The sequence below is a fragment of the Dipodomys merriami genome, unplaced genomic scaffold (genome assembly GCF_024711535.1).
Source record: "Dipodomys merriami isolate MVZ:Mamm:240054 unplaced genomic scaffold, mDipMer1.0.p SCAF_29, whole genome shotgun sequence".
In the NCBI taxonomy this organism is placed as follows: domain Eukaryota; kingdom Metazoa; phylum Chordata; class Mammalia; order Rodentia; family Heteromyidae; genus Dipodomys; species Dipodomys merriami.
In genome coordinates, this window is record NW_027204381.1 from 2,507,145 (window position 1) to 2,522,337 (window position 15,193).

Sequence of the window (15,193 nt, forward strand, 5' to 3'; positions counted from 1 at the left end):
CATCAAAAAACCAGAAGTGATGCTGTGGCTCAAAGGGGTAAAGCATTAGCCTTGAGCAAAAGAGCTGAGAGACTTGGCCCAGGCCCTAAGTAAAAGCCCCACAACTAGAAAAAAACAACAAAACAAAAAAAAGGAGTGTGTGCAATGTTAGAAAGAAGCTTTATATTGGTAATCAAATGGAAAATATAAGTGAAAGCAATAAATGCAAGTTACTTAAGATAATTAAAAGTAACAACAAATCAGTTTGGAGTTGGAAGTGGCCAGGTCCAGTGATTGGTCATCACCTCTAATACCAGCTCAGGAGGTGAGGCAGGAGAATAGAGTTGGAGGCCGATCTGAGTTACACAGTGAGTTCCAGGATAGTGAGATACATAGTGAGAACCTGTCTCAAAAAAAAAAATCCTCTGTGGTGAGAAGAGGTGAAACTGCTTGTCGTAGGGCCTTTTAAATAAAGGCAGTCATAGTAGTAGTATTTTTCTTCAGTTAAAGTAAAATATGGATCTATTTGTTTTGAAACGATGTGTATGTATAACTTGATTTAAAAACAGAAAAATGTAAAACCAAAAGCTAGCATACTGTCATGATCATAAAAATTCTGGAACTGTTCATCATTTTATTATTACAATGGCAAGACAGGTGTTTTTCATATCACTATTACACTCAGGTAAATCTTCCTTGGTCATCTATAATGTTATTTATTATACGTGGCATAGCTGACCATACTTGATAAAATTAAGAACAAAAAACCATACTGTAACTTTTTTACTAAGTATCTAATTTTATACAGTTTACACACAATTTTTAATGTTAGTAACAGAAACAATGACATTATTTTAGTTCTTGGTATTTAACAATTAGGCTAAGTTCCCAAGACATGCACTACAGCTACATAAGAGACTCTGTCATCAATATGATGGTCTTGACATCTTAATATATTATGTTTGCACTTTAAGTTCTACCCACTAAAGCGATGAACAAGAAACTCAGAAAAAAATGAATACAAAGAGCTGATAACAACACTGACATACCAAACTCATTTGTGATGAAAGAAATATAAATCTTAAAAATGACCAACTTTTCATTTATAAAGGCACAGAAAAAAAATCTATATAGTTGCCCAGGGAGTACAGAGTAGTAGTCACATGTTCACTTAACAACTTGAAGTATAACTTGGACAGCCTTTGTGAAGAGCAAGCTAATACTTAGCAAATGCTCTAAAAATGTTAAGCCTTTTTAACCAGTCATTCCACTAAAAGCTTCCTTGAGAGCATAATTAAGCATGTACTTCAATACGAACAAAGGTTTTCACTGCACCACTGCTTAGAGTAATAAAATGTAGACAACAAAAATGTTCAACCCGGAAGAAAACAAGTATACTATGGCACAATTTTCTTATGGCAGGAAGGAAGCTTCACCTCAATACCATTCTCCCACACCTGCCTTAACATCTTCCTTTCGAAGAGTCTACTAATGATGAAAATGGTCAGATGTTGCAACCAGACATGAGTGGATGGGACTAGGGGGAAATCTGGGGGCTCTGGAGGAATGTCTTCCTCCCTGGTAAAATCAAGATGATAGAAAAAGTGGTCTTGTAGATGTAATTTGACGAAGGTAAAAAACTGAGTTATAGCAGCAGTAATTAGGATATAGGAAGAGGATGAGCTTAAGGCAAACTCAAGAAATTGAGGCCAAGATGTCCTTAATAACACCTCAGAACTTGGTGTTAGGCAAAATAAAAATCTCTCCTTAAGAGCATCCTAACTTGTATTAGTCATACAAGAGTACTTTAGAACCAACACGTTTATGTAATAGAGATGTTATGAGCAGGGGATGTAGTTTTTTTTTTAAATCCCAAAGAAATATGTTCCCTTAAAAAAAAAAAAAAAGACCCTGTTAATATGCATTCTTTTGATGAAGAAAACAGTCTGGGAAGATACCAAAGTTTTAAGAGTAGGTATCTGAAATAGAGGATTGAAATGCTTCCTTGATCATATTTGCATTTTTTCTTTTTTTTCCCATGCACATGTATCATCACTAAAAGAGTCTGCCACCCTTTTCATATCCCTCAACACAATGCAATTTGGACTGGAATAGGTAAAAATAAATTCTACTGGGCTGTGCTGAACTGGAGTTCTCTTTTGTACTACTAAGAGTTTTGGGGTATTTTTAAAAACTTGTTTGTGAAGTCTGATAGTATCAAGTATTTATTTTTTTTTTAGTGAATTTGGGAGATTACAAACAATTTTCACTTCCCTTTTCTACGTAGGGAATCGTATCATGACTTAGAGCCATTTCGTATTAGAATTTCTTCTGTGAAGCAAAAACAGTCCCAAAATGAAGGGTCTTCAGGTGTCATGGGAACAGCAGATGATATTAAATCATTAAAGGTAAGAATAGTGAACTGCCTCTGGGATGGCTTAGAATCATCCTGAGCAGGGACCTAAAAGAAAAAAAAAAATCTGTTTCATTACATATTAACCTTAAGATTGGTTTTATAAGAGCAAACTACACTGAAGTAGTATTAAATTACACAATACAGAAAATTACAACATATTAAATTATAACTAATTATTGTTGCCTTCTATGTTACTATTGCCAATATAGCAAATAAAAATAATGAAACAGGAAGCATGGTTCTCCAACTTTTTGTACATAAAAGTTAATGCGAATGTCTTACAGCTCACATCCAGAAAGTACAAACCAGTAACCTTAAGGTCAAGGGATCCCCAAATCTGTAATTTTAGCAAGAAGTGGTCCACCAGCAACCTTCTGAGAAATATTATTTGTCTAATAACATATCTTTAGGAAATTTCTTAACATGAAATTTAAACTAATTTCTATTCTGAAATAGATCCTTTGTTCAAGAAACTAACCCTAACCTAACCTAACCTTTAATGTTCTAATATAGGTCAAGCACCCCAATGAGAAAATCTGAAATCTAAAATGGTCCATAAACCCAAGCTTTAAGTCCAACATAACTCCACAAATGAAAAAGTCTATACCTGACCTCCTATGACAGGTCACAGACAAAACATAGGCAGACCAAATACACTATATAAAATTACCTTCAGATTCTGTGAAGAAAGTGTATAAGTGAACTGACAGTAACATACGACATGATATGATACAGTCTCCCACATGTTTGACCATAGGGTATTACTTTAAAGAGGAAAGGAAGTTCAATTTTCAAGGTAATGCTATTACTCACCCTTTATATTCAATACAGCCCCAATTTCACCAAAAATAAACTCCTGTTAAACATGACTAAAATAGTGAACATAGGGAATTTTGATAGGAAGTATGAAGTAATACCAATTTTTTTTTGCAGCACTTTATTTGTATAAAAAGCACATAACATGTTCTTTGGAACAAAAACAAGCAACAACAACAAAAAAAAATCCACCACAATCTCTAACCAAAAAAAGCCAAAGAAACTTTACCTCCTGATATCTAGATCCATCAGGTTTCCTAAGAGCTACGGCAACAAAGTGGTGATCATCTATTTTGCTTTCCTAAAATATGAAAGGCAAGAAAATACAGGTTATTAAATATATAAATCTAGATAGTTTAACTTTTTTGAAGTCTCCTTAGTCCCTCTTTCTCCTTCTCTACGTCAAATAATAGACAACCAAGATAAAACTTTGTACTCAGTTGTTAATAGTAATTTGCCTTTGTGTATTATAGCATCAGTAATCTGAAATAATGCTCATTTTTAATTTGATGGTTCTTAATGATCACTGGCTCACATATGTAATCCTAGCTACTCAGAGTCTGAGATCTAGAGAATCTCTGTTCAAGGCCAGCCTGGGCAAATAAATTTACTAAACCTCATCTCTAATTAGGATAGTAGGAGTTAGCAGGTTGTGGTTTGGCTACACTGTGGAGTATATATAGAGTATATATAGAAAAATGATGGCCAAAAAAGGCAGATGAAACAAAACTGTTGTACTCTGTTTACATGACATGGAACAAAACTCCTTAAATGACAGAATCGCTTCCTGTCTTAACAGGTTTGGGGGGTGGGGGGATCCTGGAATTTGAACTCAGGGCCTGGATGTTGTCTTTGAGCTTTTTTGCTCAAGTGTAGCACTCTACCACTTGAGCCACATCTCTACTTCCATCGTAACAGTTTTTGGCAAATCTCTTTGGCAAAATACTTTTATTCCCCTAGTTCCTGATACTGTTCTCTCATTTTACATCTTATCATTTTAGTTAACTCTCTTTCTTATCTTCTTCCATAAATACGAGTATTCTCAGGCTCTGACCCAGGCCTTTCTCTCTTCTAAATGGCTTCAAGCTGAGCTTCTCTTCGTACATTCAATTTACTTATGTAATCTCATAGCTGCAACAACAAACCCTGTGGTTTCAATTACCCTCACCAGGTTAATGGTTATACAGCATCTTATTAACTCAGCTGTCCTTTTCACTGGACTACTTGATATCTTCATTTGGGTGCTTCAGTGCTATCTCAAACTTAACCCCTACTTGTTCTCCAGTGTCCTACAGCTCAATGAACAATCCTATAAGCCAGAGTCCAGCTCCTAACATCTTTGACAACTCATTTCCTTAATCTCCAAGTACCATTCCAAGTGAGTTGGCTCTTTTAAAATACAAACTGGACTTTATCATTCTTTTCATTCTCTTGAGGAAATTAGCATGTCTCCTACCACGTCTACTTACTACCATCTTCGGGAGACCTGACCTCCTTTCTCAGCATATTATTCAAGTGATTATAGCAGAAGACCACATAACAATATAGCCCATTTGTTGGGCCCTTGACACTTAAGCACAGGACCTATCACAGCAGACCCCTTCCTTGGCCACACTGTCTAGAAGCTAAGTCAGGGAATCCTTTCTCCAGGGTTTTGGGGCTTGGAAGAGAAAGGGAATTCATCAGTTGAGTTTCCTAACTGTAAGCTTCATGAGCGGCAGCAGCCATGTTTCCTGATCAGATCAGAGAAACTCAGAAGGCTGCTGTGTAGAATGAAATTCAAAGATGAGGGAAAACGATCCAAGACATAAGAAGGCAAAAGTAAGTGATAAAATAAGCAGAATACTTCAGCCCTACTTGTAGCTCATTCTGAGGTTCAGTAACTAAATCATGATTAGCAGCCTAGAAAAATGTCTTCTTGGCTTTAATGAATCACTAGCATCCAAGAATTACTAATGGCAGAAAGAGGCCAAAAATCTTTTAATGCTGCTAATGATTCCCCATGTGTGATCTAGCATCCTAAGTCTGAATCTCTCAAAAATACCCTCATCATGACAGAGCTAATACCAACTACCTTCGGCTGCTCCCACACAAAGCCTTACTACAGGGCCTCCATTTCTTTCCTAGTCTACTTAACTCATTGTGACACATCATTCGAGCGTTCTCTATATGGTATTCCTGACTTCATCATCAAAGCATCAAGCATGCGATTCAGGTCCCATTAAATTTTAATCCCTCTGTACATCACCTTTACAATAACAATAAACTCAATAACTAGCCACCCCATATTAATCTTATACAGGAAAGAATATAGGATTGTCTTACCTCAAAGGACCATTCTTTTTCTTCCTCCCCATCCAGGAATAAACGTGTTTCTTTATAAACTTGGCCTATATCCAGGTTTAATGGAGCTATATCAAATTCAAGGCGCTGTAATTCAAATCCAAGTCCAACACCAATGGCTTTTATGAAGCTCTCCTTCAGTGCCTAAGATACAGACATTTTGTTCTTTGAATTAAATAGGTAAAGTTGTTCATAAAAATCTCTAGTCCCAACAGATCTGGATCTCTAGCTATATACCGTGTTATGGCTGTAGGCTACTTTTTTTTCTGTCCAAATTGTAGCATAGAAACAAAGTATGCATGTGACATTATGGAAAAATCACTCTAAGATTTCTGTGCCTATGTTCTCATGTGTAAAATGTAATGACAAAACAGCATTTTCCTCCCTACAGGATTGATAAGAAAACTAAGTTAAAGAACAAGTACCTTCTAATTGAGCTCAAAATATATATTAGATTTGCTCCAAATAAATGTTGTTATAATGTAATACTGTGTGTATAAAAATCATTAAAACTCTCAGGTAATCACTCATTTACCTGGAGCACTGCATAGTACTATGAGGTAACCAAAGGATTTTTACTCCTACTTTTAGAGAAAAGTAATGGAGCCACTATAGATCTTTGTATTTAAAATTAGAAAAAATTATACCCAGTTCCTGTAAAACATATCCAGTTGAGTCCATTCATCATTAAAACTTCTGATTGTTTCCCATTCTTTGTTGGTAAACTTTCTTTTCATAATATGAAAGAATTCTGGAATTGAACCACGTCCTGTCAAGTAGAAAATATAGATTCAAAACAGCTGTTTTATTAAAAACAAGAACAAAAAGACAACAAGAACAAGAACAAAATATCAGAAAATCCAGGTAAGGCTGAATGAAGGCAATAGTCCACCATAAAATGCAGGTTAGCCTAGAAACAGAAGAGTACTTTAAGAGGAATCAGTAGAATTATAAGCTATTATTAAAGAGACAGAAATGCATATATAATTGTGCCAAATGACTTTTTTTTTAATGCTGTGATAAATTTAGCAGCCAAACCCATTGTCTTTGGCTTCTTTCCCATGGTAAAATTTAAATACCTAAATCAAAGTTCCTTTTTTAATGGATTCATTTTATTTATTTTCCTTGTGATTCTAGGGATCAAATCTAGGGCCTTTCATGTGTTAGGAAAGTGTTCTACCTAAGTAACATTCTTAGCCTACATTTCTTATATTTAATAGAAATAATTCTCAGAAATCCACAAGAAACACTCCTAAAAATGGAGCTGTTAGGAAGTAATTCTTTTGTTGCGAGTATCTTCCAACAGTTTCTTCAAAGAGAAACAAATTTAATTTTGTTGTATAGTTGTTTTTGTGAAGTTATTTTCTTTTTAAATTTGAAATCTATCTTTAAACTCCAATATCCCAAAGACAACAATATATTATGTAGTATTGGAAAAATAAGTGGCAAATAAGAGATACAACTCAAAAGATTAGATTTTCAGAACTAAACTAAAACACAGAACAAAACATTTGGTAGGCTTTCTCTATTTTTCCAAAACATTAGGATTATATGTTCATCTTTACCTCTAGACAGTTACTTTATATCATTCTTTTATTCCACAAATATGCAGAGTATGTACAAATGTAACACAATTATGCAATGCATTAACATTAATAGTTTAAAACATATCATAGTTCTTGACATTGTACATTAGGCATATAATAGAACCTGATCCCTGATCCAAGGTTTGGAAACAGAAACATTTGTCAGATGAAGAGATAAATGTTTATTTTTATTTATTAAGTTACTTCCTAAATGTTCTATAGCTTTTATCTTTAGTTTGTTACTGCACTATTTCCCAGAAAATCATTTGGCGGTGAGTCCCAGTACAGGCTCTGTTAATGTAGCTGATTTACCCCAACGTCCATTTCTATACAATGGAATTTTACACTTCCCTCAGAAAGAATGACATTGCCCCATTTGTTAGGAAATGGTAAGACTTGGAAAAAATCATATTAAGTGAAGTAAGTCAGACCCAAAGAAATATAGGTCCCATGTTTGCAATAATTAGTATATGTCTAAGATAATTTTATCAGATGAGCAGAAAAGCTATGTACATATGACCATGTAAGATAATGCTAAGCAAAATGTACCCTAAGATATGGACACAAGAGATCTTTCTTTGTTGTTGTTGTTTTTAATGTACTATGTGATTTTTTTTTGTTTCCTTTGTATGTTCTTCCCCCTATGGTATATCCCCTGTTGTCACTGTACTTGATTTTGGTACCCTGCATCTTGTATATACATTTGTCTAATTTGTAGGGAGGGGAAGGGGAATAACAAAGCAATGAAACAAGGACATAAGATGACCCATTGCAACAATGATAGCTATAAGACACTATATTGGAAATGAACTTTACAACTTGGGGGGGGAGGGGGACGGGGAGAGGGTAGAGAAGTGAGGGAGGTGGGAGAGGGAAGGGATAGTGGGAGAACAACAAAGGAGGGGGTAACAATGCTCAACAAGAAATGTACTCACTCATGTACTGTAACTCCTCTATACAGCATCTTTACAATAAAGTTTTTAAAAAAATACTCAACTCCAAACATGGCACTACCAACTAGTTGGCTACAATTTTTAAAGAGACAGCTGCCAACTCACTTCTTTTCTGAACTTCAAAAGGTTGTAAAGGGGGGGTTACAATTTAATATGTCCACCTAAGTGTCCAGTGTTCCTGAGTAAGAGTGACCTCTTCTCTCATTCTCCCCCAACCCGTCTGTTCACTCCCATCCCCACTCACGTCACATTTCCCACTCTTTATCACATAGGTGCATTGAATATTCTTGCTCTACTTGTCCTCTATTCCCATATTTATTCATTCATTCAACCTCTCATACTAGCCCCCCCCTTAATACCTCATTCTTATAGAAAGAATTAAGTCTGGGGGGAAAAAGATGTTAAATGCTGTAACTGAATTACTGGAATGTAATCATTAACTACCCCATGGAATTCAGCAATTAGAATTCTAAAAACATTGAAGTGCAGATGTAGGAATATGATGAACAAAACATACCCTGCCTTTACAGAGCGTAATTTCTCCAATAGTAACCAAGTATCTCTCTAGTACTTAGGTCATTACTCCACATTCAGATGTCTTATAGTCTTCAAAAACATTTCTGATGTTCCTATGTGATACTTTAGGTCACAATAAAAGTTCCTGTTCATTTTTTAAGCACTGAAATATTAACTGCGATGTTAACAGTCCTATCAAGCAAGTCTTACCCTTTTGGGTCAATGGATGGATCTTTTTGATTGTCTAATGCTTATTTTTCATTTCCTTACTGAGAATAAGAACCACTCAATGAAAACTGCTTTATTCCTGTATACCTAGCACGAGCAGGCTAAAGAACACCTAAAAAAAGAAAATAAGCTTCCAAAAATTACTATTTCTGACTTTAAGCACATGAGCAATAAACTGTTTCATCTTGAATGGACTGTAATAAGTATTATATATGATAATAGAAGGTCCAGCTTAATTTGGATTTAGAAGACAATATTATTTAAGTGGAACTGTAGTCTTTACAAAAAAATCCCAAACTCCTAAAGTTAAAAAGATGTGCCTGTCATGAGTTTACAATATCCTTTTGTTGATTTCTTCAAGTTTTCATTTTATAACCTCTAAGAAGCCTTTTCAGTTTTAACTAAATATAAGGCAATCAAGAGAAAAATTAAATATGTATGCTTATTTAAAAAACTGATTACACAATCACAACCAAGCAATCATACAACTCATTAACTATGTCTAAAAGTTCCCAATATGAACGCATGTTCATATACTTTTGAGACATCTAATCCACAAAATAAGAAATATGACAGCATGAGGAACGGGTAATTTTGTAACTATTAAGCCAAAGCACAACAGCACCACACTGTGGCATTATGAGGGAAAACCACAGCTTGCAAATATTCTACCGAGCATATAGTTTAAAAATCATTGGAAATCATAAGAAATAAATCTATACTCAAGGCTTTTAGTTGGTGCAAATGCTTCCATTTTCCATTATCTTTTATGATATTAAATGAGGAATAAACCGGGAAAATCAGGAAAAGTCAGTAAAGAAACTAAAGACATAAAAATAAAAGCATCAAGTGTTCTACCTACTCTGAATACTAGGATACATGATTTTTCTTGCAAACCCATTATGGAAGGCCTGCTGTCTTTCAGAATTTATAAGGAGAATAATAACTTTGACATACTTTCAAGGTAACTTTAAGGTAATAATAAATTAAAGGTCATGGAAATAATAATAAAGGAAAATTTCTTAGGAATAGTAGAAAAATAAACTGGTCCTTTAAACTATGTATAGTTATTGGGCTTATAAATTAGCAATCCTCCTAATAATACTATACACATTCATGTTTGTCAATTTTCTATTTAGTCATCCGACTGAACATTTAAGAACTTAGTAAATATATTTATACGTAAGATAAATGGAAAACGAGTTAGTTTAGAAGAGATTGATCCTTCACCTTATAGTTTTATCTTTAAGGAAGGTAATGTTGGATATTAAATATATGTTTTGCAATGATAAAAAATAGTAAGACCAGAGAGCTACTGATTTTTCCTTCCAACTTTTTTCTCCCTTTGAAATGGGAATGTCCATTCTACACCTAGGCATAAGCCATGGGAACCTAGTCTTCCAGCATCATTCTTAGTGATATTACTTACTTGACATCTCTAGAGGAAAGGAGTTAGGTAGTATAAAAAATACTCAATAAATGTTAGCTTTAAGGTTGTTGAGGTAGTTATTATGAAACATATATCCCCTTTCACAACTGTTTCATCAAATTTTGAAATGTTTTCCCCCAGTACATTGTGTGGTTAATTTTATGGTTTCTTCTTACTCTTCTAAGCTTAAAAAGATATCCTTCCTTCAGATACACAATTCTCCTATGTTCTAGTAACTATTACTTTTGTATAAAGTTCCCATGACCTACTTGTCAAGGGACATGCACCTAGGAGAAAAACTTTCTTTTCTAGAGCTATCATTATAATCTCTCCTGCCCTGCTACCAACAATGGGAGATGAGGGAAAGAAATGGCTTAACTTAGTGAATATGGCTAAGGCAACAAGGAAAAAGACTTTCTAATTTCCTACCTGAGACTTTCACTCAGGATGATGGATTATCAAATCCATCACTTGTTTCTTTCAATATACTCTTGATGCCTGCCCCAAAACAGACTGTTTTAAACACACTTAGAATTATTCCTTGCTCAATTTCCTCACCTATACTAATAAGCACAAGCAAGTAAAGATCCAAAGAAGCAGATTACCCTACAAGTAATGCTAAATCCATTACATGGTAATAATTCTAGTGACAACCAGAAAATACCTCCTCTTACCAAGCCTACCTCAGAAAGATAAATGGTGCACGTTCTTGTATAAGTGGAAGCTAGAGCTGAAATACAACTATACATCAGAACTTGTACATGGAGTTTGTATTTACACACAAACGAACTAAAGGGGGGTACATGAAGGGGAGGATTCCAAAGGCATAATTCCTCTGAACATCTAAAGGATGTAACTTGTGAGGAGGGAGGGGAAGGTAAAAGTGAAATAAAGAATGAAAATGCTCCAGAAGCATTGTACTCATAACCTGATTTATGAAATTGTAACTCAAAAATAACTATTTAAAAAAATCTCCTTTATGTGTCGGTGGACACAGTGACAGCTTTCTGGTGATAAAGCAATCAAAAGAAGGGAAAAGGCACACATATATTGTGATTAAATAATTGTGATTAATCAAAGAAGATCAATCAGAAAAGCTGGGAGGAACAAAAAGTTGAATAAAACATTAGAAGAAAATGGAATCTTCCTTTTTTGCTCTACTACCTTCTCTACTAAATGCCTCAATTAGGCCAAGAACTGATGGCTCAAGCCTGAATCCTAGCTATTCAGGAGGCTGAGATGAGGATTGAGGTTTGAAGCCAGCCTAGGTAGGAAAGTCTGTGACTCATGTTTCCAGTTAACTATTAGAAAACCACTTGGAAAAAATTGTATTAAATGAAGCAAGCCAGAAACATAGGCCCTATGGTTTCCCTCATCTGCAATAACTAGTATATGTCTAGGACAACCAGAAGCTATGTACATATGACCATATAACCTGATGCTAAATGAAATGAACCCCAAGATAGGGACACAGAGGTTTTATCTTTGTTGCTGTTTTTTTAATGTAATTATAATGTACTGTGTGATTTTTGTTTTGCTTGTTTCTTTGTATATCCCTGTATTTGATTCCAGTGTCCTGCATCTTGTATATACATTTTTCTAATTTTGGGAGGGGAAGGAAAATAACAAAAAGCTGAAATAAGGATTCAGGATGACCCACTGTAATAATGAGATGTACAAGACAGTATATTGAAAACGAACTTTACAACTTTGGGGGTGGGGTGGGGAGGGAAGGGATGGTAGGGAAAAAACAAAGGAAGGTGTAACAATGCTCAACAGGAAATGGACTCATTACTTCGCTCATGTAACTGTAACCCCTCTGTATAGTATCTTTACAATAAAAAAATATATATTAAGAAAAAGAAAACCAGAAGTGAAGCAGTGGTTCAAAGTACTACCCTTGAGCAAAAGAGCTCAGGGATAGCACCTAGGCCCTGAGTTCAAGACCTATGACTGACAAAAAAATAGTTTCAATCAGTGGTTACTTATTTATTCAGTATTAATCATAAATCAACAATGCACACCAAGTAAAATGGTAATAAAGTCTGTTTCCCACAGACACTACAGCCAGGCAAGTATTAATCTGTTGAGCCAATCTTTACAGTATAGTTGTGCTCTTAAGGATTAATGGCTTCTACATTTCTGATTTTAGAAAATCTCAAGAACAGCTCAAAGCTACAAAAACTTACAAGTTAGCCAAGCTCTGACAGCTCACACACACATGAAATCCTAGCTACTCAGGAGGCTGAGACCTGGAGGATCAAAGTTCAAAGCCAAACCCCTCCCCCCCCCCAAAAAAAACCCCACAAAAAAAAAATGGTGAGACTCCATCCTTGATTAACCAGCAAAATGCTGAACTGGGGATTTAGTTCAAGTGGTAAGAGTGCCATCCATGAGCAAGAAAGCTGAGTGAGAAGATGAGGTCCTCTGTCCCAAACCCCAGTGCCATCAAAACAAAAATAAAAACTAAATTTTACTTCTGGGCAATGCATTACATGTATCCCTAATAATGTATAATTTCTTGTTTTTGTAGAAATCTGGTGATATTAAGGGGAAAATATCCTTTTCAGATGTATGCTGTTGTATACTGAATATCTTTAGTATATCTCCCAGCCTGCAATTACACAATAGTTAACAACTGAGATATCAAGGTGCTTAACTTCAACATAACAAAAACGTAACATTACCTGGGAAACTAGTCTTCATTATATCAATCCCAACTTGAAGCTCAGGTTCAGCAGCAAGCACAGCATAGTCCCCTTGATGAGAGATGTTAAAGTTGAAATTGGGGTAAGGATTTAATGAGTCCTTTGCAAGAACTGGTTTTCCCTTTGCTGTTCTTTGCAAACGAATATGATTCCAAGGAATATGCAATTTCTCTGCAATTAATTTCCTTATCATCAGACGACCAGCCTGTTAAGTATATAAAACATTAATTATATATGGACATTACTAAACATCATTATACATTAAGGGTATTTTTACACTTTGTAAAGTTTTGAAAGTACATATATATTACATACATATCACATTTCTTAGTAATTACCTATCTATGTGCTTTAAGCATTGAGGATTATTTCATGTTTCTATGTATCGATTTGGACTGTTAATTAGAGCAAAACATTTTGTAGTATTGGGGTACAGTATATAAACTAACTTCTAACATTGACTATTTCTCAGTTTCTAGATTTTCTATTTAAAAATGTTGCAAGAAGGCCTATTATACTTACATCCACACACATACAAGTTTTCAACAGCCTCTATCACTTAGCTGCAAAAAATTAGAAAGGCATAACCCATTTTGTTCCATTCACTCACACCTCCATTAAAAAAATCACTAAAAATGCACAAAAATTCTCTCAAGGATATGAAATGACAACACATATCGTTGTTTTGAAAATATCCCTCCAGATTTTTAGCCTTCCACTAAAACAGTAACTTTAAAAAGATTTGCCAATTCACTTTTTTTCCCATTCCTTATAAACCATAAGGAGTGTCATAAACATTCACCCAATATGCCTTCAAAAAACACCAGCAATGCCATGTGTCAATGGATCACACCTGTAATCCTGCTACTCAGGAGGCTGAGATCTGAGGATCCAAGCCAGCCCCTGAGAGAAAGTCTAGGAGACTCTTACCCCTAATTAATCACTGAAAAAGCAGAAGTGGCCTTGTGGCTCAAGTGGTAGAGTTATCCTTGGGCAAAAGAAGCTCAGGGACAGCGCCCAAAGCCCAGAGTTCAAGCCCCAGCACAGGGGGAGAAGAAAAAAAGTGTGTGTGTAAAGTCTAGTATATATTTGATTTAAAGGTACCAATAATTTAAAGAAAAACACATCTTGGAAGTGACAGTGATCAGCGATTATTTCAAGCTACACAATTAAGATGCTTATTTTGAAATGCAATTTCCAGGTGTTGCTCGAAAACATATTAAAATACACACTTTTTTAAAAGTAGCATTTCCCAAGCTATCTAGTCAGGAAATTCACAACCTGGGCTTGAATTTGTTAACAGGCTGGCCTAGGCCTCTCCCAGTCTCACCATGCACAGGGCTGTCACACTGTCAGTGTTTTCCAGGGTTTCACATGTACATTAGCGGTTCGGAGAGTGCTGGGATTAATTTGGTAACATTAAAAAAATAAAATAAAATCAAAGTGCCTGACTCAGTCCTCGCTATCCAGGAGGCTGAGAGCTGAGGACTGCAGTTCCAAGCCAGCCCCCTCGCCCGGGCAGGAAAATCTGTAAAACTCAACTCCAATGATTTTTCTCAAAGAAGTCAGAAGTGGAGTCGTGGTTCAAGTGGTAGAGCGCCAGCTTTGAGCAAAAACCAGCTCGGGGACAGAGCCCAGGCCCTGAGTTCAAGCCCTAACTAAATGATCATGAAAGTATTCACCGCGGGGGAAAACACTGTCACTCTGTAGGCCTTCGGGGCCCCGCTCCGCGGTTCGCAGGGTCTCGCGGGGGTGCGCAGGGCCGGGCCCGGGCCCGGCGGCTGACAACGCGGGAGCAGGCCGCACGCCCGGGCCCCGCAGGCCGGCCGGTCCCGCCCCGGCCCCCACAGGCGGTAGGAGACTGGGACCCACGGCCGGGACGGAAGGTGGGTCTCCGCACAGCCCAGCCCGCCGCCCCCGACATCGACTTCCTCGGTGCTAGATACCAAAGCCCTGGAGTACCATGGCTGCCTTGGCGTCCCGGGCGAAGACGAACTGGCCAATGCGCTCCTTCTCCTCGGGCTGGATAGATCGCACCGCCAGCAGCCATTCGGCTCGGCTCGGTAGCCAAGTGCCACAGGAGAAGGCCCAGCGCACGCCCTCCATGGATGGCACCAAGCACAACCGCTTGGCTGGGAAAACCATATACAACACGGACCGGGCCGCCACCTGAGGACTGATGGCGCGGACGCTACGCGGCCCCGCCCCTTCTCCCCTCC

General features: G+C 36.6%; 1 protein-coding gene across 1 annotated transcript; it reads right to left on the reverse strand.

Annotated features, from left to right (window-relative positions):
- Nucleotides 1–140: 140 nt before the first annotated feature.
- LOC138838822 (L-aminoadipate-semialdehyde dehydrogenase-phosphopantetheinyl transferase) lies at nucleotides 141–15,182 on the reverse strand. Its single transcript, XM_070038180.1, has 6 exons — nucleotides 14,937–15,182; nucleotides 12,954–13,179; nucleotides 6,202–6,323; nucleotides 5,537–5,698; nucleotides 3,441–3,512; nucleotides 141–2,440 (listed from the first exon to the last, which is right to left on the reverse strand). Exons 1-6 carry the CDS (start codon nucleotides 15,117–15,119, stop codon nucleotides 2,276–2,278), a joined length of 930 nt encoding a protein of 309 aa, XP_069894281.1. The 5' UTR covers nucleotides 15,120–15,182; the 3' UTR covers nucleotides 141–2,275.
- Nucleotides 15,183–15,193: the final 11 nt, after the last annotated feature.

Coding starts and splice junctions, on each gene's coding strand:
- LOC138838822 (XM_070038180.1), bottom strand. CDS start 15,119: ATGGTTTTCCCAGCCAAGCGGTTGTGCTTGGTGCCATCCATGGAGGGC. Junction 5,699..6,201: donor ATATGTTTTACAGGAACTGG/GTATAATTTTTT, acceptor TCTGTATCTTAG/GCACTGAAGGAGAGCTTCAT. Junction 3,513..5,536: donor AAAAAGAATGGTCCTTTGAG/GTAAGACAATCC, acceptor TTCATATTTTAG/GAAAGCAAAATAGATGATCA.